Genomic DNA, 23794 nt, shown 5'->3' with positions numbered 1-23794 from the left:
AACGACAACGATTTCAGGCCAATTCCCTTCACTGCATCCCAATTTTGACAACAGGACGACCCGTGAAAGCGCGGGCTTCTGACTTGGCCGCGATATCTTCTGCCTCCTCCATCGTGAGCAAAGTCAAATGACTGCGTATTCCATGCTGAACTACAAATTCTATCATCTCTCTAGTCTCACTCATGCTACCATGGACTGTCCCCTTGACGACGATCTCTCTCAAGATGAGATTCATTGGGTCGAATTTGAGACCATGCTCAGGAAAGCCAGCGGCGACCAATACTCCTCTTGGTTGCAATCGCTGAGCAGCCCAGTCATTAGCATCGTCGTCGCTGGTGCATACAATGGCAGCATCGAGACCGATTCCATCGGTAAAATCAGAGATCCTCTGAATGGTTTCTGGGTCATTAAGCTTGAGTGTGAGATCCGGTTGGAGGTGAGAGGGAACTCCTGAAGCGAGCTTCAAACCAACCTCATGGTTGTCAATAGCCACCACCCGATAGCCTCGGGCCTTTGCGAATTGAATACCCAAAACTCCAAGGCCACCTATACCGATGATGCCGATGGTCTCGCCTTTTTTCATATCTGCCTGGTTAATGGCATGCCACACAGTTGCCTGAGATTGGCTGTCAGCATAGGCAATAGAATACTCTTGGCTCTGGGAAACAAACACACCCCGGCACACATCAAAGGAGCTGCCTGCTCAAAACTTATGCTGTCAGGCAAGGAAATAACAGCACCATGCCAAGAAGTCATGTATTCGGCAAAGGCCCCATCACGACGAATGATGCCACACATAGTCCTATTATCACAGAAACGTGGATCGAGCGACCCAAGACCCTGCATGGCCCACTTACATCCATTACAGCCTTCGCAAGGATCCATGAAGTTTGTAACTCCCACACGATCCCCTACATGCCATATCTCAGACACATCAGAGCCAAGACCGACTATTGTTCCAACCGGTTCATGAGAGCCGATGAAAGGTAATGGTACCTGGGTTATGCCATGATAAACCATGATATCAGTGTGACAAAAGCCAGCGGCTGCCACACGGATGAGAACTTCATCGGGCTTTGGCTTTGGCACTGGGACATCATGGAGAAGTCTGTAGTTCTTATGAAACTAAATGTGTCAACGAGTTAGAAAAGCACAAGGTCTAGGTGTAGACAACTTTACCTCAACCAGTCTCAATGCCTTCATCGTCTCAGGCACAGTAACGTGGCCTGACATTCTTACAATACTCTTGATAAAAGTAAAGGTTGACAATAGTAACAGGAGAACAGTTGTAGTGGTTGATTTTGCGATCAGTCAGCTGAACTCTCCAGGTTAAATACAATCAGGGTATGCCGGATAATTGTAAGTAGCTTACAATAGAGATGTAATCGAAGGTGTGCAAAGACAACAAAGTAGTGAGACAGCACATTACGTAGTGCTCACGCTGACATGTCTTGGCTCTTTTTATCAAGTCAGTCGCCAGTGCTTGCATTTTTGACCAGTTCAATGATTCCTAGGACATTTCATTCAAGAACTCATATTGTATCTCCATTTATTGAACCAATGGTCACCAGAGCGATTATATGTAATTATATACCCAGTTGCGAGTTTACAACTTGGTCATGAAGCCGCTCTTCTCATCCTCGAATATGTTGGTGAGTGTTCCAATATGAGGCAGAATCTCAACCGCAAATTCGTCGCCGTGCCGAAGCGCATCCTTCGGCGTTCGGCCCATTCCAACACCTGCGGGGGTGCCAGTGACAATGACAGTTCCTGGAGGGAGTGTAGTACCTTGAGACAGCCAGCTGATAATCTTAGGGACAGAAAAGATGAGGTCACTAAGTGAGGTCAGTAGGAAAGCTCACATAACTTGGTTTGATACTTCTTACTCAGTGCCGCTCTCCTGATACACTTCGCCGTTCTTTAACCCTCGCATGTGAAGCTTAGTAGGGTCTGTAATAAGAGATTTGAGAACCAGTGTTGGGCCTATAAGTGGAATTGTTAGCTCAATCAACCATAACCTCAGATGAACTTACCTAATGGACAAGCCCCATCAAAGCTCTTTGAGAAGGACCATTGAGATTGGTTAAGCTGTTGAGTACGGCTGGAAACATCGTTGGCGGCAGTATATCCGAGAACGTAGTCCAAAGCTTCGGCCTCGCTAACGTTCTTAGCCGTCTTACCAATAACCACAGCCAATTCTGCCTCGTAATCACCAGACTCGTCAACCTGGCTCAGCTTGGGAATGGTCCCACGGGCTGGCCAAGGATCGACGATCGTTGTCGCTGGTTTCCTATATACAGGTCAACTCAAGGCCTAGTCTTGTCTTACTAATCAGGCAGGCTTACATGAAGATGACTGGGATTGCTGGGGGATCAAGTCCACATTCGGCCGCGTGCTTTCTGTACTGAGATGGCGAGTCAGTATCCTGCGATTTCAGAAGTAAATTGACATACATTCAAACCGACACATCGAATAGTGCCGATCTCGTTTTGGGCAAGAGGGGACAGGACGCGGTCAATGGTTTCAGTAGTGCCAGTCGAGGATCCTGGGGATAGGACTGATGAGCCTGACCAAACATTGACAGCAACCTCTTGACCCTTGCGTAAGGCAGCACCAACATCGATATCCTTGTCTGCTGGCTGACCGATAAGGATCTTGGAAGGACTAGATCTTGGTACGAAGCGTACGAGACCTACGATAGCTGTTATGATGATGCTTTAACGAGCTTCAGAGGATCTGCTTACGCTGGAGGGCGGATGAGGCCATGATGTATACTGCGTATGACGTGATTGGCGAAGTACTTAAGATAAAAATGAATGAAGACAAGAACCAAGAGATCGAGGCCTTGAGCTCTTTATAAATGGCGGACTTAAGCCTAGCGACATTGAATGAACAAATATTAAGGCCGGCTTCGGCATGTTGATGTCCATGTAACAACGTGCGGGAACTGGGGTCCCGTCGGGGAGACGCCGGACTGCAAGGTATCGATTCGGGTCGAAGCCCCGGAGGGAACTTCTGGAAAGTCAACAACATCCATATTATGTATATACCTGCCTGCCAGCATACTGTTAGGTAATAAGGCAATTGTCAGTATAAGATTGAATTAGATTGAAGTTTTTCTACAAGGTATTGGGTATTGAAGAAATCAAGCGAACACTTTCTTCTATTTCATGCACTTTACATACAGTTGCTAGTGTCTTGGAAGGATGCATACCTTAGTACCTCTTAAAGGAAGGATGGAGCAGGGCAACACAAGCAAACCACATACATTTTGATCAGGGACAGTACTATATTGAGCACTACTGCCATGACTGATATTGGTCATGGGCAAAAGACATAAGAGCCCGCAAGACGCAAAAGATTATGCGTGATCCGAGAATCGAACTCGGGACCCTCCCATGGGAGAGGAGGATTTTACCACTAAACTAATCACGCTTCTGTTTATTAATGGATGAGAGAATTGATTGCCTGTGTAGGAAATTAATGCTGAATTGTATCTGTGTAACGAGACATCTCTATCTGCCTATGTTGGAGAGTTGAGACGAAGCAAACAGGTGATGGTGAGCTTCTTATATTAGTCGAAGCTGATAGGATCCGCCTATGACTTGCTTCAGATCGTCTTGTGGGGCAGAGACAGACCTTACTGCATTAGTTTTAACTATGTTCCGCCACAACGCTGACTTTAGCCCAACATAATGCATTGATCGAAGCTCATAGTACCGTGTTCGTATGACAGTTATCATAGGTATAATCTAACCAGATGCTACACGCAGGAGGGAAGAGAGACAGTGTAACAGTTCAAGTTTTGGCATACCGGTACTGGATGTTGACACGGCACCAAAGAGGGCAAAAGCCGGCTGGAGAACTTACGCTGCTGTCCACATCTGGGAAGTTGGTGTGATTCCAGTAGACAATATGTCCTGCAATTGTACGGCCTGGTACAAGGCTGGCCCAAGGTAGAGTTTGGACTCCAAGAGTGAGGTTCGTGTGGTTTTCACGTCAAGGCAAGGAGAGAGAGAAAAGTCCTCACGGAGGGGGCTTCTGTAGCCATTACTCAAGTGGATCTTTCTTGTGGAGGTTCTGACGGGCTGGGCAGCTTGAAGCTTTGGGTACGTACTGGCCAACCTTAACCCCTCCACCAACAGTCACCCACCTGAGCTGCAACACCTCGCCTCAATATCGATAGGTATTCTACGTCACTCTATTTCTTCTGGTCACGTCGCCGCCAACCCACAAAGCTTTCTTCAAGTCACTCACCCTACAAACGCCTCATCATGGCCAGCAAGGTTGACCGCATAGTTGCCCGGCTACAGGCCAAGATCGAAGAGGGCGATTACTACGAGGCTCAACAGCAGACCCGTGTCGCGGCATCTCGCTATATCAAGACCTCCAACTGGCCTGCCGCGATAGATATCCTCTCCAATGTGTCTCAGGCGTTGCTGCGCGCGGGGCAGGGTGGTAGTGGAGGAGATCTGTGTACTATGTTGGTCGATGTCTACAAGCAGGCAGAACTAAAGCCTGATGCTACCACCAAGGGTAGACTATTGACTTGTCTACGACTATTCGAGGCTGGTGAGCCTACGAGGAAGAGGTTTATTGGCGAAATCATAGCGTAAGTGCTACATTGTCGTCTGACAAGTCATCGCGAGCGAGCATGCTGACATTATCGGGGAAAGATGGTCAGCAAAGTTTGGCGAATATCCAGCTGGAGATCCAGAGCTTCACCATGTTGCCGGTTCACTATACGCCGAGGAGCACGATACATACGAGGCCGAGAAACATTTGATATTGGGAACCAAGGACTCGCCCGAGATTCTCACAAAGATGGAATATAATTGGTACAAGGAGGGCGAGCCTCATCAAGCGGCTCTCTTCGCCGGCCGCGCCGTTCTCCCATATCTCCTCGTTGGCAACGTTCGTGCTGCCAATACCTGCTACCGCCTCTTCATCAGCTCCCTCTCCAATGATAACCCGAATCTTGGTGTCCAAGACGTATCGAGTTCCGCTGGTGACATCCGCATTTTCCCAAGCCTGCCTCTCCTCAACTTTCTTGGCTTTCTCCTTCTCGCCATCCAGCGCGGCGCACCCGAACTCTACCGTGCTTTGGTGTCTAAGTATGCCACACAGATCAACGAGGCGGGATCATGGGCCGAGGCGCTTGAGATGGTTGGAGAGATGTACTTCGGTCTGTCCAAGCCTCGACAAAACAATCCCCTTATGGATATGATGAGCGGTTTCTTCGGTGGTGGTGGTGGCCAACCAGAAAAGCCAAAGCGTAAGCAGGTTACGCAACGGCAAGATGCCCCCACAGCGGAAGGTCTAGACTAGATGATTTGATCTGTGGGGTTGGATGTTGGTATACCATATTGCCTTGAGAAATACATAGACAGCAGGCGTTGTAAGGTAAATAAAAGACTGGGCTAACCACGGGGTTGTTCTTCTGGTTCAAACATCCAATTATCTTCGGCAAGGGCTGCTACTTTGGCTCGTAGACTTGCTCTCACAGCTTCAAGAAGCTCTAATGCGGCATTAATAAGATAAGAATAACAAAGACAAGCTTATGTCGCACCTTCAGGTTGTTCGGTCATAGCATGGCGATGCATCTGGTGATGTTTAACTGCTTCTGCTAGACGTTGTCTTTCCTCTATTTGCGATTTAGCATTGGTCGATCTCTAGTCCTGCGCATGTCTTACTCTCACTCTCTTGTCTATGATCTAGTGGCAACTCATCCTCGTCTTCCATCATTGGTGTCGGAGGATCTCCAAGCTCAATTTCTCCATGCTTATCGCGAACTACGATCTCAGATGTATCAGACAAGATATCGACGTCCGAATGCAGTGTTTCGGCAGACGTAGAAGTCGATCCAGCGGTAGGTCGCCGGGTCAACTGGCTTTGGAATAGATTACGACGGACGCCTGCTGAAGAGGCGCCGTTGCGAGAGCGGGGAACCCCGGTGCCATTCGTTGTTGTCCGCGTTCGATCTGCCATCGCGAAATCGCCAATTTTTGTTAGCAGTTGTGATGTGAAAGAAATGTAACTATCCAAGAAGTTGATGTTGATCAAAAATGGGTTATGTAAAGTCAGATGTTAGGTCACCTTCTGTTGACTTTCTGTGGGGTGTCCCGGGGGGTCTTCGTCTAGTCATCTTAGCTGCTTCTGTCTATCTGGTCAGGGCAATTACACAAACACTTGTGCCTACCTCCAACAGGCATGTAAAGAGCTCAGTATCACTTGCACGACCGATTAACAAGCTCCTCGCCTTGGGGCTTCTGCTCATGTTCACGTAGTCTCATGATTATGTCCACCCGGGGCCTCCAAGCTCAAAAGTCAGGATTGCATTCAAAGTGTAATAGCCTCCCTAACTCCGTCCTTGGTAACGTTAACTCTGAACCAAGCTTAATTCAGAAAAAGAGATATACTCGACATATACCTGTGATAGTCAAGTTTTGTTCAGGTATGCTGTCGCTAATACTATTCGCCATTTGTTACTAGATGTGGAACATCAGCACGGCGACCATTGTCATCGGTGTAATGTTGTAAGTCCTGTTCTTAATCGTACAACTTGTCTTCATCTCTAGGAAAGCAGCCTAACCCATCAATACGACCCAGCATCACCTGAATTTGAAAGTTTACTCTGGTCGGTTTGCGGTGTCCCTACAGGGAGAGGTTGTAAGAGTACTCGTCTTCCATGTTCTGGCTGATCCAAAGAACGACGGAACTGTAGGGAATTAGTAAAAACGATCGATTTCCCTGGGATGAGAAGAATCGTACCTTACTCCAACAAGAGCGTTACTGAGCACATTCTCAATTCCCATACCCAGAGCAGGCATAGCGACGCTGGGCACAATAAACTTGAGAACAAAGACGGTAACACCACCAGCCATTCCACCAGCGAGAGCAGCAAAACCCAAGAACAGGACCACGCGAGCCTTCCATGCTACCCCGTTTCCACTGTAGCTGAAGGAATCGGCGCTTAGGCGTTGCTTCTCGACCGAATTGATGATAAGCATGCCCAAACTAGAGAAAATAAAGGGCAGCCAGTCAACGAACTTGACATGGATATCGGAGCCGTTGCGTGACGATTTGGACCAAACTGCGGAATCGAGCATGACGTAAAAAGCGATGGAGAACTAGAGCGCGCCAGGTGGTGAGTAACGAAACCATTGACAAAGCGGGCGCATCTTGTCGCGCATAGTACTTTGGGAGAGCCATGCAACGAAGAAGAAGCGCCAAATACTCAAGCTGGGGAGACTTTTATGGGTTCAACGTACAATAGCTCCGGCGCTGTAGACACCAGCATTTCGGGCCCAAACGGTGTTAAGCCACTCAGGCCGTCGAAACTTCCAAAGGCGCTCTTCCTCCATGGTTATAAATGGTGTGTGTTGCGAAAGGCTTGTTTCTTGTTGTGGAGATATCTGATGTTGCGGAATCAGTGATCGTTGGCCGATGATGGTGTTGACGATGCTTGGGACTGGAGGCTGACAATGACGAGGCTCACGCGTGGACGGGACCGGCCTTGCTTTAGCGCCGATGGAATATCACGTGATATATTTGTGGTGAATGACCAGACCCACACAAGTGTGGCTTCTTGAAGCGGGCCGTGGTCGTGGAGACAATCGCGTGGCTGGGTGTCATGAACTGTAAAACACTAAGAATCCACACGCGGAGACGCAAAAGATCCCCGTCTTAGAGAGCCATGCTACTGTGGCCATGTCACATTAATTACCCCGCTGGTCGGTACGATGCTCACTCCGCTCACCCAGGACCCTGAAAACAATGGAGTTGAGCTGCGGATAGTGACAAGTATCACCATGTGATATGTAGGTACACAGGGCCTTGTAAGGTCAATTTGGCTTTGTAGATATTCAGGGTCTCTGTAAGGGACCAAAATATGGTGCTGTGGCGCACTTGAATGTTGATCAAAGCCAAACTCTATTTATACAAGTATTGTATGGAGCATTCTCGCCGTTAAAAACATTTTACTTTGTATGCCGTTTCAACGTTGTTCAACAGTTCGGATACTGCATCTCCATCTGCAAGATAATGCATCAAAAAGGGTAGCGACAGGAAGCCACATTAACGATGCCCAACCGTTGCGAATCGAGTATGCAACAAAGCATTCCTCAATTGAACAGGATGTATTGACAATCAACCCTGCGCGTTAGGTTCAAAGCCAGAAAACGAGAGGTGCTGGGGTACCTATCATGGATTTACTTGCATATACACCATGCTTTGGATGGGTAACTGTCCACAGCAACCATTAGACTAGGCTCTCATGAAGGCACAACACCAAGAGCCATCGAGATTCAGTGGTCCGACACAGCCAGCCGCTGGGGATCTTAAGGCTGACCACCAAATCAGCGTGGCGGCCAGCCGTGTCTGTCAACTTTACCAAATGAATCCAAAGCGTTACTAGCCGCTGGACAATCAAAACAATTGCCGCATTAGCCTCTATTAAAGACCGCGGCTCTCCTGATATTTGCGGCGTTGCTAATGTTTTTCAGACATACACTATCGAATATGGGCGAATGGGGTCCTCCCAACAACGCCTAGTCTAGACCTATTCGATCGTCATTCTCCTTTTTTACTCGCCTGGGGTGCCCTTCACAAACACCTGGCACACGCATTGACAGGCAGGCATTAGGAAGGTGCAGCAAGCCCCAGTCCCTGCCCGCTTCTGCCTCTGTCGTCGTGCGACCCCGTCTTTTCAGTCCCGTCCCCATCCCATCGCTTCAACCCGATCTTCACTCTATCATACAATTGCTAACGCGATTTTTGGTAGTGCGTCTCGCCCACTCGCTTGGTTACGCACACTCACTCGCTGGCCTATGCAGTTATTACATTCTTTATTTATTTCTTAGCTCTTGTTGTGTTCCTTCGTTCGAGTTACAGGAGGCCGGCATAGATATCGGTCGCTTCAGTAATTACCCATCTCTCGCTATCTTCACTCCACGCGCCCCCTTGCCAGGACAATAGACGCGGTATATCCCTTCAGACGTACACACAACTATCGAGCATACAAGTCGCCTCCTACTTCCATTTTCTCGGAGAAAATACGCCTGTTTTCTAAGCGCTATTTCATAACGGGAGCATACATCTTTTAGATCAAGACTCGACCTCCCCCTTTGGCATTCCAAGGCCTCCTCGATATACGCAACCTATCCCACCCGCCCTCGATCGATCTCAAAACGAATCTCACTGAATAATCCCGTTTTGCCAGCGCCTGTCCCACGAGAAATCTTTCCCAACAATACTCGAGATCGATCTCAAGGACGTATTTCGTTTGGACAACCATTCTTAGAAATAGCCGTTTGAAACGACTAGTTCAATATGAGACCGATCAATTACCTACCGAGACCGGACCTTTTGGTCTCAGTCTTTGCCTCCGTTTCATTGTATGGTGCCGTGGCCATGGCCCAAGATACCAAGGATGACCCTAAGAATAATGATCCCTCTGCTGTTCCTGAGCCTGCTTCAGCGGCGACCGATTCGAAGAATAGCGATGCCAACAAACCCACCAATACAGCTGCTGAGTCTGCCAAAGAGAGCAGCGACGACAAGAAAGCTGAGCCAGCTAGTACTGAAACGAAAGACAGCGCGAAGCCTGCATCAACGAAGGACGAGCAGCCTTCGAAAACGGAAGGAAAAGAAGAGCCCAAGTCTACTGCAAAGGATGACTCTAAGTCTACCGAGGAAGAAAATCAGGCCAGTACGGCGACAGGAGAGGGCCCAACCAAAACTAAAGACATTCAGTCCACAATCACATCTATAGCCTCTTCTGGCACGGAAGAAGCTATGCCTACCTTGACAAGATACAAGCCAATTCCTACTTATCCAGCTCCTTCTGTTCCTCCCACTAACAACGCCCCTTTCATGCGGCACTCAAGCGCCCCTGACGGAACCGTCTTTATTGCGGTTGGGGCTATCCTTGGCGCTCTCGGGCTCGCCATCCTCCTCTGGCGTCTTATCGTTGGCATCCTCCTTCATCGGTCTGTAGAGCGAGCAGCCAAGGCCCAACATGACGAGAACGCAAAGACAGGCTTCCCCGCACCCCCTGCGCCCTTCTACAAATATACTGATACCAGGTCGACAATGTCTCTCTCTGCTGGTCGCGGCGTGCGGCGAACCACCCGTGGACCTGTTCTATCGTCAACCCCTAGCGCCTCTAATCTGTTCTTCTCGCCAACTGCCGCAGCATCAGGCAATGGGGCTGGCAATCGTGGCTCTGCATTTTTACCATCTGGCTTTTATGCCGCTGGCACCAGCTCTCCTGGTGGTCAACATGAGAATGATATCGGAATGACCAACTTGCGCCCTGATTCTCGCGGTCACTTCGGCACTCCTTCACGACATACCTTAAATCCAAGTCCTCCGGAGTCACCTTCATTCCATGGCCGAAGAGATATCAGCAACTCAACTCTCAATCTCAATCGACCACCAAGCCAACGCGCCCCTAGTGCATTCCTTGAAGATCTTCTCGCTGACGACCCTTCGAGTCTTCCACCTCCACACATGCCTGCCTCGACTGCCAGACGCTCATCGTATGGCAATGGCTCCCCTGGCGCGCACAACCGGATCTAAGCCGGTACCAAACGACTTCTATCATAGAAAATTCACATGCGAGCGATATCATGTTTAATCGTCCTTGTTGCCAAAGAAAAACTTGTTGTTACAGGAGGGGAGGTCACCTTCAAATCATTTTGCAACAGCGGCGTCAAGAGAGTGGCATTTTTTTTTTCATCGGGATACGGCTTGCGGATAATTCGATACTTATTCATGAGAGGACACAGGTGTAATGATCCTCGGTAATGTGTTCGTGGGTGTTCTGAGCAGAGTTTTGGGTTATTGTCGACGATGCAACAGTTCGACATGGCTGTAGGCACGAGCGTAGCGTTAAGCCCTGACAACGTCCGCTATCAGACAACTCAAGTTCTACTCTATGTTTGGATACGTTAGGGGAGTTAAAGGTTTTGATCCATACTCCAGAAATACCTTCTGGCTTTCTTAGTACATAGTCCTCTTCAACATGATACATTCACTCTCCATCTGTCCTATTCGATTTTTTGGAGTCAACCAGGTTTGATTCTATGACTAATGGCAACCAAACATGGAAATTGCCATCAATTTGAGGTGACGGTACACCAACCGTGGTGATTCCGGAAGTCACCCTACGAAAGAGCAACATTAAGCCAATACGATGTTTCTTTCTCATGAGAATTAGTTTGCCTCATCGTTACATGCCTGTGTAGGTTTGTTCTTACAATTAGGCGAAGTTAGGCTTATTACAATCAAAATAAATACTTACTAACAATATGGCTTTGAATATGCGCTGAATTACTGCTGTATTTCACAGTGAGAAGCTATAGGTGAGGAGCACAGTGACCATAAACTGACTGTACTCATATTACGCCGTATGTTGTATATCAAAGGTAGACCGTTCATACTGTTATATGCTCATCATCGTGCACTCTATTGTGTTCTTCGCCCTGTACCACATAACGCCCTATCCCTAATATCCCACCTTGGCCGACTCCATACTCCATGGCTGTTGGTTCCAAAAGATGTATCGTTCTTCATTATGCATTAATAAGATATCTCATCCTCGAATCATGCCCTGCCTGTGCCATGGCTAACCGAGGGGACATACACAATCCAAGTTCAGGATGTCATTGTAGCCCTTTCTCCTCTGGTATTACCATCCAATTGTTCATTGTCACTGTGCCTTTCCATGGACCGTCTTTCTGGATGCTCGTCAACAGACACGCTGTCAACGAAATCACGGCTGTCGTACTGAGATTGTTTCGCCTTTGATTGCTCCTTTTCTTTTCGTTCTTCCTCTTCCTGCTGCCTTTCCAGCTCCTCAATCTCTTTGACTGTCTTTTTGCTTGACTCAACATCTTCTTCCGCCTCTGCCAATAGTAATCTTACTCTTTCGATCCTTGTCATGGCCCCTTCTAGCTTATCCAGACGTCTTCGTTTCTCTTGATCTCGTCGCTCCAGCTCATCCACGCGCTGTTCTAGCTTTGCTCGTGCCCGCCTCTCTTCGGCGACCATCTCATTTGCCTGCTCGAAGAGGGCAGCGCTAAGCTCCTCAACCTCCTGGCTTGTAGCTGCAACCTTGCCTTCGGCTTCCTTGCGCAAGCATTGCTCTCGATTGAGTGCCTCCAGCAGATCTTCGGCTGATGGAGATGGCGGGGGTTGCAATTGTTGTGGGCGGTGCGATTGGCCGCTTATGGAACGCTGGTTGGAAGGTCGGGAGGGGTTGGTGTCGATATGGGGAAGTTCGTGTGACTTGCGCGGGGAGAGGAAAGATGATAGCCGACTGGTACCGCTTTGTAGCAAGGACATGCGAGGATTTGTAGGCGTTGCAGGAAGTTGCTTCTGAACTGGCGATGAGGGTAGCTGAGCGCGCAAATTGGCGAGTTCATCCTCATAATCGGCCCAGCGATCGACGGCGGCAGTGGCCTTCTCGTTAAGAAGACGGACCTGGTTCTCGAGGTCTTCGATGCGAGCCTGGGCCTCAAGCAGTTGAACTTGGCTGTGGTCGAGAGGTAACGAGTAGCCGCAGCCCGGGCAGCACGGCGTGGAATCAGCGGAGAGAGTGGGCGCTGCCATTGTCATGACCATTGTCGTTGACATGGCCGGCACATATATAACGTTGTATGTGAGTCGTTGGCGGTTACTGATAATGCAGGGTGGAGGAGGTTAGTAAATGTTTATAGATACACTGAATCAAGCAATATTGAGAATATGCCAAAGAAGCACTTATCACGACCAAGGGATGAGTATAAAAGTCGTGGGCGTTGTTTCAAAAAGAAAGGTTTCGATAAATACAGGGATAGTCAGCCCAAGTGTCCCTATTTTTGTCGCTGAACTGAATGCGGGCAGTGGCTTTGACGCCTTGGACACGCGATAACTTGAGGGGCGGGGAGGCGCTTGGGCGGCTGAGCAGGCGATTTCAGTGGCGCGTGTCTTGTTGATCAGGGTCCAGTTGTGGCAGGGTATTTGGACTACGAAACAAATGGCGTTTCTCGTATATCCACGCATGTTACAGTAGTTATTCGAGACGTTACGAATTGACGTTATTTACGTTGATTTGTTCACGTATCAAGACCAGGCAATTGACTGGTCTACCTGGTTCAGTCATTCGTTCCACTAATCGAGCCAAGACATAGACCATCAAGTGTTAAAAGAACAACAAATGATATTCATGGCTCAATCTTGTAACAAATTGCTATTGGAATGGGTAAACAGGGTCAGGTCACGTCACTAAATCTGATCATGTCATATCACATGCGATAACTCTGGGAACGGGCTTCTCAGGTGGTATTAACTTTAGATCAAGATTCTAGGTTGATTCTAGCACAAGCCCAACTCATTATCGTCCGGCGGTCCTGGGCTCAATTCTCGCCATTGTGGATTCTTCTTCGACTATCCCAAGCCCCGTCTGTTTCATCGGATCTGAGCGACGAGTGCAGCCAGACGGATTGATATCTATGCGAGAAGTCTCGCGCCATCAAAGGACGATTGAATACCATAGTATGGATGGAAATCTGTGGCTATAAAGACGAACGAGCGCCTTGTTTCCCATAGAATGTAGAGTTTGTGTGGGCTCTTATTCCACAGCGGATAGGTCTGTCAGCCAGATTATTGAGACAAGCGATGTCGCGTGTCCTTGTTGTATCAGGGCAGCTCTCAAACAAAACTGCAAGCTCAGCTTGGCTTTGCAACCTTTCGAGGCTCGCTGATGCCTGTTTCGGGATCTCTGTATTCTTTCCAACTGATAGGGACCATATCATTGCCCGCCTCACTCGTAGCCATAACAACACCCAGTTCGTTTGACGCTGTCGATAGGTAGTAGTTGGCCTGGTCACCGAGAGAAATCTAGCACAAATATGTCAACATCACCACCTTATACGAAGTAGTAGGGAAACTCACCACTTGCGCGCGAACGATGTCGCCAGGCTTAAAAGACTCGTAAATCTTGACCTTGTCCTTTTCTGTTGCCCTCACGTCTTGCACTCTGATCACGCCCTGCCACTCTGTCTGCAAAACTGTGTCGCCAACTTGTTGAATTACTACAATAGCCTGCTTTGGCATCAATCGCAGGACACGCGCGAGGACAATGTTCTCGACGTCGGGCAGGATCTCGCGCTTGCGGCCATGGCGGGCAACGGAGATGGTAGCAAGCTCCTCTGTCGTCGGTGCAGTAATCTTGTTGAGACGCTTTTGAGGCCCGGGGTTCTTGGTTGGGGGTGTCACGGTGACTCGGCCAAGCAGAGAAGAAACGACATTGCCTTCGTAAACATGTGTACCGGCCCCGGACGCAAATTTGGTGACCGGGCCTAGGACATTGCCGGGCAAGGCAACGGAGGGAATGTCGTCGACAGCCATAACCCTCGATTTGGGTGCTTAGGTGAGCTTGCGGGAAAGGGTGTGAAGGCCTTGCTTTATTCGGGCTCCGCGTGGGCGAATATGCTTATTCACCGGAAGTCGTCAGCTCGATCTTTGCGGAATATCGGAGTTGGATTTTGGATGACGAAAGCTCAATTTCAGCCTTGCAGCAATGCAGTCTCATTGCATCTGGACTTTGCTGAAATTCTCCCAATCCATCGGGACGGGCTTTCAATTGCGGGGCCGACATTGGAGCTTGGGTGTTATGTAAGCGCCAAAATGGTGCTTAAGTCCCTGCCGACTAACTCCGTCCTGCACATACTCAGTCCGCCGAATCGGAGCCGAACTTTCATCCAAGAACACTATTCGACGACGAGTCTATCGGATCTTTATGTTCCTCCTCGCTTACACGATGCAATGCAGTAGTCCAGCTACTAAGAGATGCATGAGCGGGGAAGCGGCAAGGTCTTTTGGGCATGGCTTCGTCATGGAAGCAGGACAAGACCAAATGCTGAGCTACCAAACCTCGGATTCGAGGTCACCAGACCGGAGGACCGTTGTGCTGTGCATGGCATGACGAAGAGGTTATGCTGATTCACCGTCCAGACTCCCCCAGAGGCTCTGGTCCTAAGCCGATCATCAATTCGTCTCGAATGAGTTGGTCTAGATTCAAGCCATGGTTTTGGGTACAGTCAACAACGTGTTTACCGTTCATCGACCACGCTGAGCAACCACAGTTAAAAGTTTAGCTTGTAACATTCGACATGTTCGACAGTCAGTGCTAGACAGCCTCAACTTATACGAAGCGCATTACGCCCGTTTAAACGGACTGAACTGGCAACATCTCCCAACAACATTTGCCAACACAGGTGACTTGGCACAATACCACGCTCTATAACGCAGATGTTTTGTGCCTGCTGGAGTTCAAGGAATGGTTTCTAGTGCAAATAGTGGAGGTGGTTCCGCGCGGGTTCTCCACACCACACGCCCACACCCCTTGGCAAAAACTGGCTAATGAGAGGTACTTCGTTTTCGTTGGAAGATCCTAAAGGGAAATTTTGCTGGTCAGAGCTTACCTAGTATACGCGGAAACTGTACGAGTTTCCAAGAATGGTACTCGAGTTCCAGAGCGAGAGGCCGAGCCGAAGAGCATCCATGATGTTATTGTCGACGAACCGAGCCACTTTCGGCCCAGGTTTCTGTTTCCATTCAGTCGCTTCGTTTCTTCTCTGTTGTTTATAACCACTACATACAGAGTTGTCAGAGTCGATCCGGTGACTCATTGCTCGTTATTTCATCATGAGGCTCTCATAGCCGTCATCGAAACTGAAACGAATCCATCCTTCACGTAACCAGGCACCGGCCCCCTTGGCGCTATCTCCGCGTGGCAGGCACCCAGGTTTATTGCCGTAATCCGAATCTGTTGAAAATCTGTTCAAAAGGTCTTTGAAGGGCTGATTTTCCAGTGCTTTGTAATCCATTGGGTCCTTTGTTTGCTCTTCATCGACCATACAGCTGATGCAGCCACACCCACCCACACCCCTGTAGACGGAATCTTTTTGCTACTGTCATTTTGACGAGATTCTATTACTTTCCCGATTCGCCTTTATGCCCTTTCCCTTCTTCTTAAATCCTCATCTGTCTCTTGTGTCTTTTCTCATTTCACCACGCCAAGATCGACCTGTGGGCCGTCCATCGATCGTTTTTATTTCTTGGCAACCCATTGCGAGGTTGTATCGCGATCTCACAGACGAAACTTTATTGTTTCCGGCTCAATTCCGTCGCCTTTCTCTCACAGTGTCATTGACCTCACAGCGGTCTTATACAAAGTTGACATTGCTTGTGAGACTGTTTCTGGGTATCATTTAATATAGGCTTTAGTCGCCAGCCTCAGAGCTACCGCACAACCCATATCTGTTATCCAATATTCACGGGATATACGAGGTTTATACAACGCAAATATGCCTGACCCTGTGGACAAGGAGCTTCAGCCCTCTGATACTCAAGCAGCTTCTCTTTCCCCAACAAATTTCGAAAAGTCCAGCGACTCAGATGAGGACAAGATCAGGGAGTTTGGAGAGAAGGACGCCGAAAGAAGCGAGAAAATTGATGAAATCAGGGAGAAAGATGAATCAAGGCTTGCCGATCTCGAGGAAATCAAGACTGGCGCGACTGAAGCTTCAGCAATTACACCAACAACATCAGGAACTCAAGGTCAACGGAAGAAGCCATGGCATAAGAAATTGAATCCTCTTCGCTGGGGCTCACCACCTCCAGTTCCTGAAAAGCCAATGCAGAGCAGGGAACATGATGCGGGCTTCCTCAGCAAGTTAACATTCCAATGGATGGGGCCTTTGATGCATGTGAGTTTTAACCCTTTCTTGAATTCTATCTCTAGTTATATCGTAGATCTGCAAGCCACCAATTCTGATGTGCGGCGCGGCCCGTCTTACAACGCTTTTGCTGACTCAATGATATCAATAGGCTGGCTACCGAAGACCCCTGGAAGAGAATGACATATGGACTGTCAATCCGGACAGAGCCGTGGAGCCACTGACTCTAAAAATGAAAGAGTCGTTCCAGAAACGGGTAGACAGGGGCGATAAGAACCCCCTATTCTGGGCTATGCACGAGACCTTTAAGGGCGAGTTTTGGACGGGAGGCGCATGTGCCCTCTACACCAGCATCATTCAAGTCATAAGTCCATTCACACTTCGATATCTAATTCAATTCGCTGCCGATGCCTATGTAGCGAATAAGACTGGCGGGCCTCCGCCCCATCTCGGCAAGGGTATTGGGCTGGCCTTCGGCATCACACTGATGCAAATCACCCAGAGTCTTGGAACTAACCACTACATCTACCGAGGCATGACAGTTGGTGGTCAGAGCAGAGGAGTTCTTATTGGACTTATCTACGAAAAGTCACTAGTCATTTCCGGCCGCGCCAAAGCTGAGGGTGCTTTGCAGAGTAACGCACCTGGTGCAAAAGATGATGGTGAAGATAAGAAGACCAAGAAAGCCAAAAAGGCGAAGCCGGATGCGTCAGACGGTACAGGCTGGGGAAACGGTCGTATCACTGCTCTACAGAGTGTTGATACATATCGTGTGGATCAGGCATCTGCTCTCTTCCATATGGTATGGACGTCTCCTATTTTATGTCTCCTCACTCTAGCACTCCTGCTCGTCAATATCACCTACAGCGCCTTGGCTGGTTACGGTTTGCTTGTTATTGGAATGCCGTTCTTGACGAAAGCTATTCGAAGTTTGTTCCACCGACGACGAGCTATCAATCAAATTACCGATCAACGTGTGTCTCTTACCCAGGAAATCTTGCAGTCAGTCCGCTTTGTCAAGTTTTTCGGATGGGAGAAGGCTTTCCTCGAACGTCTCGGTGAATTCAGAAATAAAGAAATCCACGCCATTCAGATCTTGCTCGCCATCCGAAACGCACTCAATGCCGTCAGCATGTCACTCCCCATCTTCGCCTCCATGCTGTCCTTCATCTGCTACTCCCTGACGCATAGCGGTCTTACGGCTGCCGAGGTTTTCTCCTCGCTGGCTTTGTTCAACGGTCTCAGAATTCCTCTGAATTTGTTGCCGATGGTTTTGGGTCAGGTAATTGATGCATGGGGCTCTGTTCAGCGAATTCAAGAGTTTCTGCTTCAGGAAGAGATGGTCGAAGACATGACAATTGACACCACAGGTGATGATGCGATTCGACTTGAAAGCGCCTCTTTCACTTGGGAAAAGTCCCACAAGGAAGAGTCTGAGAAGAGCGAGAAGGACAAGAAAGACAAGACGAAGGACAGCCAGGTCCAAACTCCTCAACACGAGCCTTCAGGTGATGATACAAGCACTTTGGTCGAGGAGCGAGAGCCTTTCAAGCTTCAAGATCTCAGCTTTGGTGTAAAGAGGAACGAGCTTGTTGCTGTCATCGGATCAGTTGGTAGTGGGAAGAGTTCTCTACTGTCTGCACTTGCTGGCGACATGAGGAAGACAGACGGCCGCGTTACTTTCGGCGCATCCAGAGCCTTCTGCCCTCAATATGCTTGGATTCAAAACACCACTCTTAAGAACAATATCATATTTGGTAAGGATATGGACAAGAATTGGTACAAAGAAGTCATTCAAGCGTAAGTTTCCCCCGTTGCCTCACTTCAACTGTCGCTAATATACTTTGTAGCTGCGCACTCCAGGCAGATCTCGATATGCTTCCCAACGGTGATATGACGGAAATCGGTGAGCGTGGTATTACCATCTCTGGAGGTCAGAAGCAGCGTCTCAATATTGCCCGAGCCATCTACTTCGACGCCGATATCGTTCTTATGGACGACCCCCTCAGCGCTGTTGATGCTCATGTTGGCCGTCATATCTTCGATAATGCCATTCTTGGCCTTCTCAAGGATAAATGTCGTATCCTAGCCACCCACCAGCTCTGGGTACTCAACCGCTGCGATCGTATCATATGGATGGAGAACGGCAAGATTCAAGCCGTCGATACGTTCGAGAACCTTATGAAGGACCATAAAGGGTTCCAATCTCTCATGGAAACAACTGCTATTGAGGAAAAGCGAGAAGAAGCTAAGAAACCCGACGATGGTGAGCAACCCACGGCGGATGAGAAGAAGAAGAAAAAGAAGAAGGGCGCCGCCTTGATGTCTCAAGAAGAAAAGGCCAGTTCGAGTGTGTCGTGGTCAGTCTACGCTGCCTACGTTAGGGCATCTGGTTCAATTTTGAACGCTCCGTTGGTGCTATTCCTCCTTATTATCTCTCAGGGGGCCAATATCGTGACAAGCCTTTGGTTGTCATATTGGACTTCGGACAAGTTCAACCTCTCGACGGGTGTATACATCGCGATCTACGCAGCACTTGGTGTTGTGCAGGCTCTCCTCATGTTCGCCTTCTCTGTGGTCTTGTCCATTCTGGGAACAAAATCGAGTAAAGTCATGCTTAGAATCGCTGTAACTCGCGTTCTACGTGCACCCATGTCCTTCTTTGATACGACGCCCCTTGGGCGCATCACGAACCGCTTTTCACGGGACGTTGATGTTATGGACAACAATCTTTCGGACGCACTTCGCATGTTTCTCTTGACCATGGGTATGATCACATCTGTGTTCATCCTCATTATTGCCTTCTACTACTATTTTGTTATCGCCTTGGTCCCTCTGTATGTTGCATTCGTTACAGCAGCGATGTACTACCGTGCTTCGGCACGAGAGGTCAAGCGCTTCGAATCCGTCCTCAGATCGCATGTCTTTGCCAAGTTCGGCGAGGGCCTCACAGGTGTCGCGTCAATTCGAGCCTACGGACTGCAGGATCGCTTTGTTAATGAACTGCGTGAATCTATTGACAACATGAACGGCGCCTACTACATTACCTTCGCTAATCAGCGATGGCTCTCAATGCGAATCGATCTCATTGGTGTTCTTCTTGTCTTTGTGACAGCCATCCTCGTTGTTACGTCCCGTTTCTCGATCAACCCTTCCACTGGCGGCCTTGTTCTGAGTTACATCCTCTCAATTGTTGGTATGATGCAATTTTCTGTCCGTCAACTTGCTGAAGTTGAGAATGCTATGAATGCCGTGGAGAGGCTTTACTACTATGGTACCGAACTTGAGGAGGAGGCTCCTTCACATACAGTCGAAGTCCGGAAAACGTGGCCCGAGAAGGGTGAGATTGTCTTTGATAATGTCGAGATGCGATATCGTGCTGGTCTCCCACTTGTCCTTTCAGGATTGACGATGCATGTCAAAGGCGGCGAGCGCATTGGTATTGTCGGGCGTACTGGCGCTGGAAAGAGTTCTATCATGAGCACTTTGTTCCGTCTGGTTGAGATCTCTGGTGGTAAGATTACCATCGATGGCCTCGATATTTCCACCCTTGGACTTCACGATCTCCGATCACGACTCGCAATTATCCCACAGGATCCCACTCTCTTCCGAGGGACTGTCCGCAGCAACCTCGATCCTTTCCATGAACACACTGATCTCGCACTCTGGTCTGCTCTTCGCCAAGCAGATCTTGTTCCTGCCAACGCTGCATCGCCCGAAGAAGCGCGCCGTACAAATGACCCCTCACGCATACATCTAGACACCCCCGTCGAGGAAGACGGCCTCAACTTCTCTCTCGGCCAAAGGCAGCTCATGGCACTCGCGCGAGCTCTTGTCCGAGGCGCCCAGATCATCGTTTGTGATGAAGCCACTTCCTCGGTGGATATGGAGACAGACGATAAGATCCAGGCTACCATGGCAGTTGGTTTCCGCGGCAAAACGCTTCTGTGCATCGCTCATCGACTGCGAACCATCATTGGCTACGATCGTATCTGTGTCATGGATGCAGGGCGAATCGCTGAGCTGGATACGCCGATGGAACTGTGGAAAAGAGGTGGTATCTTCCGCAGTATGTGTGATCGCAGTGGTATCAGGGTTGAGGATATACATGGTGCAAAAGAAGAGATGGGTGTGGTGACAGGAGAGAGCAGTCAGCAGTGAGATTACTGATAGCACATAACCATGAAAATGGCGTTCAAGCATATAAATTTAATACAATCAATCATGTACCAAAAGTCTAATAGCACCTAACGATGCGGCACCTTGGTTTATAAACAAGACTACAGTTATTTCCATATATTCATAAACTTATATGTATTATGTTTATAATTTCTAAACTTATAATTATTTTACTCAAATTTTAATTAAAAAAATGCAGGTAAGCTCTGCATGCTAAGTGAGATAGCGTAAGGCGTTGTTGTTTGGAGTTTTGACACCTAATTGCAGCATGCCGCATAGAGATATCTAGGACAACATGCCAAACACTTGATGCACTGAACGGCTCTTGATATATGTAAAAGTATATATTCTTTTTAGCTCGCAAAACGCGGAACGCCTGGCATAACATATGACGCTTCAGAAATCTTCTAGTCTAGCCACTCTTTTATGGGCTCTGGCACTTCGCCTCAGAAACACCATCTCGTGTCGTCAGCTGGCCTCGCTATATGTACTTCTTGCAACGAGCAACATCCCACAGCTCAGTCCTCGATGCCGTTCCATGACTTCTCATCCTCAGACCGATTTGCAGTCTCCGACTTTGGCGTCTCTGACTTGGGTTCCTTCACAGGCTTGGAGTCCTCCTGGGACTCAAGAGCTATCGCCTTTCGGGGCGGCGATTCTGTCTCATCTGGAGAATTTGATCGTCTTCGCTTCTCTCCCTTGTTGTGACTTTGTTGCTTGTCTTGTTTCCATTTAGGTGAGCCACTGCCCTTCGCTTCGTTCCTCTTCTTATTCGACTTGTCGCCAGCGGGGGTTTGTGGTTTGTTCTTGCTCCAACTCTCGAGCATACGAGCCACTTGAGGCCCCCAAACCTCTTCACCTTTGGCTAGATCCTCATATTCGAGACAGTTTTCGTTCCCGACCTCGAAATCACTCTGACGTGTTCGGGCGAGCTCTGCCATAAGGGCAGCTGAATCCAGCTTGGCGCCTAGATCATGACAGAAGCTCCTGACGTAGAATCCAGATGTCACTGTTAACCGCACCTTTACGGCGGGAGGTCCTTGGTCACTCCAAGGGGGAGGTGTGCTTGTATCGGGCAACTCGGGAACCAGGTTCGACCCCTTATTAGAGTATGTCGGCTGTGGTAGCTGTCCAAGAGCGCCAGACATCATGGGAGGCTCTTTGGACTTCCGCGATCGCTTCGATGGTGCATCCTTGATAAGCGCATCCTGGCGCTCTTCAAAACTGCGCTTGAACGACTCGTGCGCCGCTATCGCTTTATCGTCCTGTTGCTTTTCCTCTGGGCTCAACTTCTTGTTGGTCTCCTGTTGCTTCTTAACTCTCCAGACCTGCTCCGCCAGGTTGCGCTCTGCAGCCTCGGCTTCCTCAGTTGGCCAACGGTGGTTGTGCTTCCCAGGCTCGTACCATTCCACTAGCTCGATATCCTTAACCTCGACTTCTCGGCCCTCGATCTGTCGTGGGATGGGCTTGCCTTCGCGCGCATACTCATACAGAGGTTTCCCGTTCATCTTCAACGCAGAGTATAGAGGCGGGATCTGCATCTGACGGCCCCTGAACGTTTCAAGTTCCTTCTCAACTTTTTCGCGAGTGATATGCTCGTATGGTCGCTTGGTAAGAATGCGACCTACTCGATCGTAGGTATCGGTTGCAGCGCCAAATACAACAATGGTCTCGTACGTCTTGGTGCATTCGAGAAACTGAGGAAGAGACTTGGTGGCGGATCCAATGCCCAAGATGAGAACACCTGTAGCAAGAGGATCCAAAGTTCCTCCATGGCCAATCTTAACTTGCGAAGCTTTCTTGATGAGCTTGCGACGGGCGAACTCTTTGCCGGATTCGCTAATACGCTTTGCGACCTCGGAATCGATCAATGGTTTGAAGAAGGTAGAGGGATTGAATGCTTGCTGGCATTCACGAATGACCTGCGCCGAGCTTTGGCCGCAAGGCTTGTTGATGGCTAAAGGCGATCATGTTAGTACCATGATAGAGAGGAGAGCAAAGTTCGCAACGAAACAAAGTCAGCAATTCACCTACCAAAGACGCCTTCTCGGACCTTGTCCGCTGCCATCTTCAAAGTCTTTCGGGGAGGTCGCATAAGCTCTCCAAAGGACTGAATATGGCCAAGAGAAGAGGAGAGAAGGGAGAAAAGTAAAGTGTTGAACTTGAGACCGTGGTGGAGCTTGTTAAGAAGATCCAGCGCCCGCCGCCAAACGCACCACTTACTTTGACCTCAGAGCTCGATTCATTGTCTCTGGCGCAGGAAAAAAAAAGTCTTATCAGCAACATTCCCCGCTAAAAAACTACTTGGAACAATTAGAGTAGTCTAGGCTACAATAAGGTATGCTAAATATGCGAACAATAGAAACAGTAGAAGCTTGTGGCATGCTTTAAGCACAATTGTACAAGCGATTGGTAAGTTTTAGGAGCATTTGGATTTATTTCCCTTAAATCCAAATGACTCTTTCATAGTTTCCAGGCTCACCAAGCACTTGTAATACGAAACGGAAATACACATACTGCTCGAGTAATTATTTCAGTTCAGGACCTGACGAGTCATTATCGGCAATCTCTGATTGGAGCGTAGGCACCTCTACCTTGCGCCGAGGAGCAAGAAAATTTCGGGGCTTAAGCCAGGATGTCAATAATAATTAGCCAAAGGTCTCCAAGATCTCATGCCAAGCTACCCGAATGCTTTTGTCCTTTGGGATCGACGTTCTAAGTTTTCTTACCTCCCCTCCAAGCTTGCCCCTGTAAATTTAGGGAGCCATGAGTGGTCTGCCCCGCCATCTGGCCATTTGAAGCGCGACCGCGTTTCTGTAGGCCTGGTGTAAAGTGACTGAATAAGGCGGTTAGCTCTCAACATCCATCCACTGCACATTCATTGTATT

General features: G+C 48.8%; 10 protein-coding genes and 1 non-coding gene across 11 annotated transcripts; 4 read left to right on the top strand and 7 right to left on the bottom strand.

Annotated features, from left to right (window-relative positions):
- Positions 1-28: 28 nt before the first annotated feature.
- On the bottom strand, positions 29-3033 carry BKA55DRAFT_659632 (uncharacterized protein; the record flags this gene model as incomplete). The annotated part of the gene is made up of 9 exons (XM_046197540.1): positions 29-573; positions 795-1125; positions 1180-1243; positions 1611-1835; positions 1887-1983; positions 2034-2290; positions 2346-2404; positions 2454-2692; positions 2745-3033. The coding sequence occupies 9 exons, from the start codon at positions 3031-3033 to the stop codon at positions 29-31; spliced, it is 2106 nt and encodes a 701-aa protein (XP_046054679.1).
- A 331-nt stretch (positions 3034-3364) lies between these two features.
- BKA55DRAFT_t36 lies at positions 3365-3435 on the bottom strand. The gene has a single exon. It is a non-coding gene; the product is annotated as a tRNA-Gly (tRNA).
- An 839-nt stretch (positions 3436-4274) lies between these two features.
- Positions 4275-5328, top strand: BKA55DRAFT_500038 (uncharacterized protein; the record flags this gene model as incomplete). The annotated part of the gene is made up of 2 exons (XM_046186711.1): positions 4275-4612; positions 4677-5328. The coding sequence occupies 2 exons, from the start codon at positions 4275-4277 to the stop codon at positions 5326-5328; spliced, it is 990 nt and encodes a 329-aa protein (XP_046054678.1).
- A 230-nt stretch (positions 5329-5558) lies between these two features.
- BKA55DRAFT_533659 (uncharacterized protein) lies at positions 5559-5988 on the bottom strand (the record flags this gene model as incomplete). The annotated part of the gene is made up of 2 exons (XM_046189503.1): positions 5559-5644; positions 5694-5988. 2 exons carry the CDS (start codon positions 5986-5988, stop codon positions 5559-5561), a joined length of 381 nt encoding a protein of 126 aa, XP_046054677.1.
- A 666-nt stretch (positions 5989-6654) lies between these two features.
- BKA55DRAFT_499044 (uncharacterized protein) lies at positions 6655-7364 on the bottom strand (the record flags this gene model as incomplete). Its single annotated transcript, XM_046186615.1, has 3 exons — positions 6655-6718; positions 6772-7130; positions 7272-7364. 3 exons carry the CDS (start codon positions 7362-7364, stop codon positions 6655-6657), a joined length of 516 nt encoding a protein of 171 aa, XP_046054676.1.
- Positions 7365-9330: 1966 nt separating this feature from the next.
- On the top strand, positions 9331-10581 carry BKA55DRAFT_500717 (uncharacterized protein; the record flags this gene model as incomplete). The annotated part of the gene is made up of 1 exon (XM_046186769.1): positions 9331-10581. One exon carries the CDS (start codon positions 9331-9333, stop codon positions 10579-10581), a length of 1251 nt encoding a protein of 416 aa, XP_046054675.1.
- A 759-nt stretch (positions 10582-11340) lies between these two features.
- On the top strand, positions 11341-11650 carry BKA55DRAFT_154251 (uncharacterized protein). Its single transcript, XM_046184958.1, has one exon. The coding sequence runs from the start codon at positions 11414-11416 to the stop codon at positions 11585-11587; it is 174 nt and encodes a 57-aa protein (XP_046054674.1). The 5' UTR covers positions 11341-11413; the 3' UTR covers positions 11588-11650.
- An 8-nt stretch (positions 11651-11658) lies between these two features.
- Positions 11659-12615, bottom strand: BKA55DRAFT_589362 (uncharacterized protein; the record flags this gene model as incomplete). Its single annotated transcript, XM_046194921.1, has 1 exon — positions 11659-12615. One exon carries the CDS (start codon positions 12613-12615, stop codon positions 11659-11661), a length of 957 nt encoding a protein of 318 aa, XP_046054673.1.
- Positions 12616-13713: 1098 nt separating this feature from the next.
- On the bottom strand, positions 13714-14394 carry BKA55DRAFT_684129 (uncharacterized protein; the record flags this gene model as incomplete). The annotated part of the gene is made up of 2 exons (XM_046198599.1): positions 13714-13884; positions 13939-14394. The coding sequence occupies 2 exons, from the start codon at positions 14392-14394 to the stop codon at positions 13714-13716; spliced, it is 627 nt and encodes a 208-aa protein (XP_046054672.1).
- Positions 14395-16130: 1736 nt separating this feature from the next.
- Positions 16131-21021, top strand: BKA55DRAFT_154259 (P-loop containing nucleoside triphosphate hydrolase protein). Its single transcript, XM_046184959.1, has 3 exons — positions 16131-16757; positions 16879-18527; positions 18578-21021. The coding sequence occupies exons 1-3, from the start codon at positions 16356-16358 to the stop codon at positions 20886-20888; spliced, it is 4362 nt and encodes a 1453-aa protein (XP_046054671.1). The 5' UTR covers positions 16131-16355; the 3' UTR covers positions 20889-21021.
- Positions 21022-21131: 110 nt separating this feature from the next.
- BKA55DRAFT_553473 (pseudouridine synthase) lies at positions 21132-23372 on the bottom strand. The gene is made up of 2 exons (XM_046191533.1): positions 22941-23372; positions 21132-22863 (listed from the first exon to the last, which is right to left on the bottom strand). Exons 1-2 carry the CDS (start codon positions 22999-23001, stop codon positions 21425-21427), a joined length of 1500 nt encoding a protein of 499 aa, XP_046054670.1. The 5' UTR covers positions 23002-23372; the 3' UTR covers positions 21132-21424.
- Positions 23373-23794: the final 422 nt, after the last annotated feature.

The sequence above is a fragment of the Fusarium redolens genome (genome assembly GCF_020744475.1).
Source record: "Fusarium redolens strain MPI-CAGE-AT-0023 chromosome Unknown BKA55scaffold_2, whole genome shotgun sequence".
Lineage (NCBI taxonomy): Eukaryota > Fungi > Ascomycota > Sordariomycetes > Hypocreales > Nectriaceae > Fusarium > Fusarium redolens.
This window is presented reverse-complemented; position numbering and strand designations above follow the sequence as displayed.

What these genes read in the sequence shown, in the direction of transcription:
- BKA55DRAFT_154251 (XM_046184958.1), top strand. Translation starts at nt 11,414, where the DNA reads ATGTTGTATATCAAAGGTAGACCGTTCATACTGTTATATGCTCATCAT.
- BKA55DRAFT_154259 (XM_046184959.1), top strand. Translation starts at nt 16,356, where the DNA reads ATGCCTGACCCTGTGGACAAGGAGCTTCAGCCCTCTGATACTCAAGCA. An exon ending in GGATGGGGCCTTTGATGCAT is followed by an intron (nt 16,758 to 16,878) that starts GTGAGTTTTAAC and finishes TGATATCAATAG; the next exon opens with GCTGGCTACCGAAGACCCCT. An exon ending in TACAAAGAAGTCATTCAAGC is followed by an intron (nt 18,528 to 18,577) that starts GTAAGTTTCCCC and finishes TATACTTTGTAG; the next exon opens with CTGCGCACTCCAGGCAGATC.
- BKA55DRAFT_553473 (XM_046191533.1), bottom strand. Translation starts at nt 23,001, where the DNA reads ATGCGACCTCCCCGAAAGACTTTGAAGATGGCAGCGGACAAGGTCCGA. An exon ending in GGTCCGAGAAGGCGTCTTTG is followed by an intron (nt 22,864 to 22,940) that starts GTAGGTGAATTG and finishes GATCGCCTTTAG; the next exon opens with CCATCAACAAGCCTTGCGGC.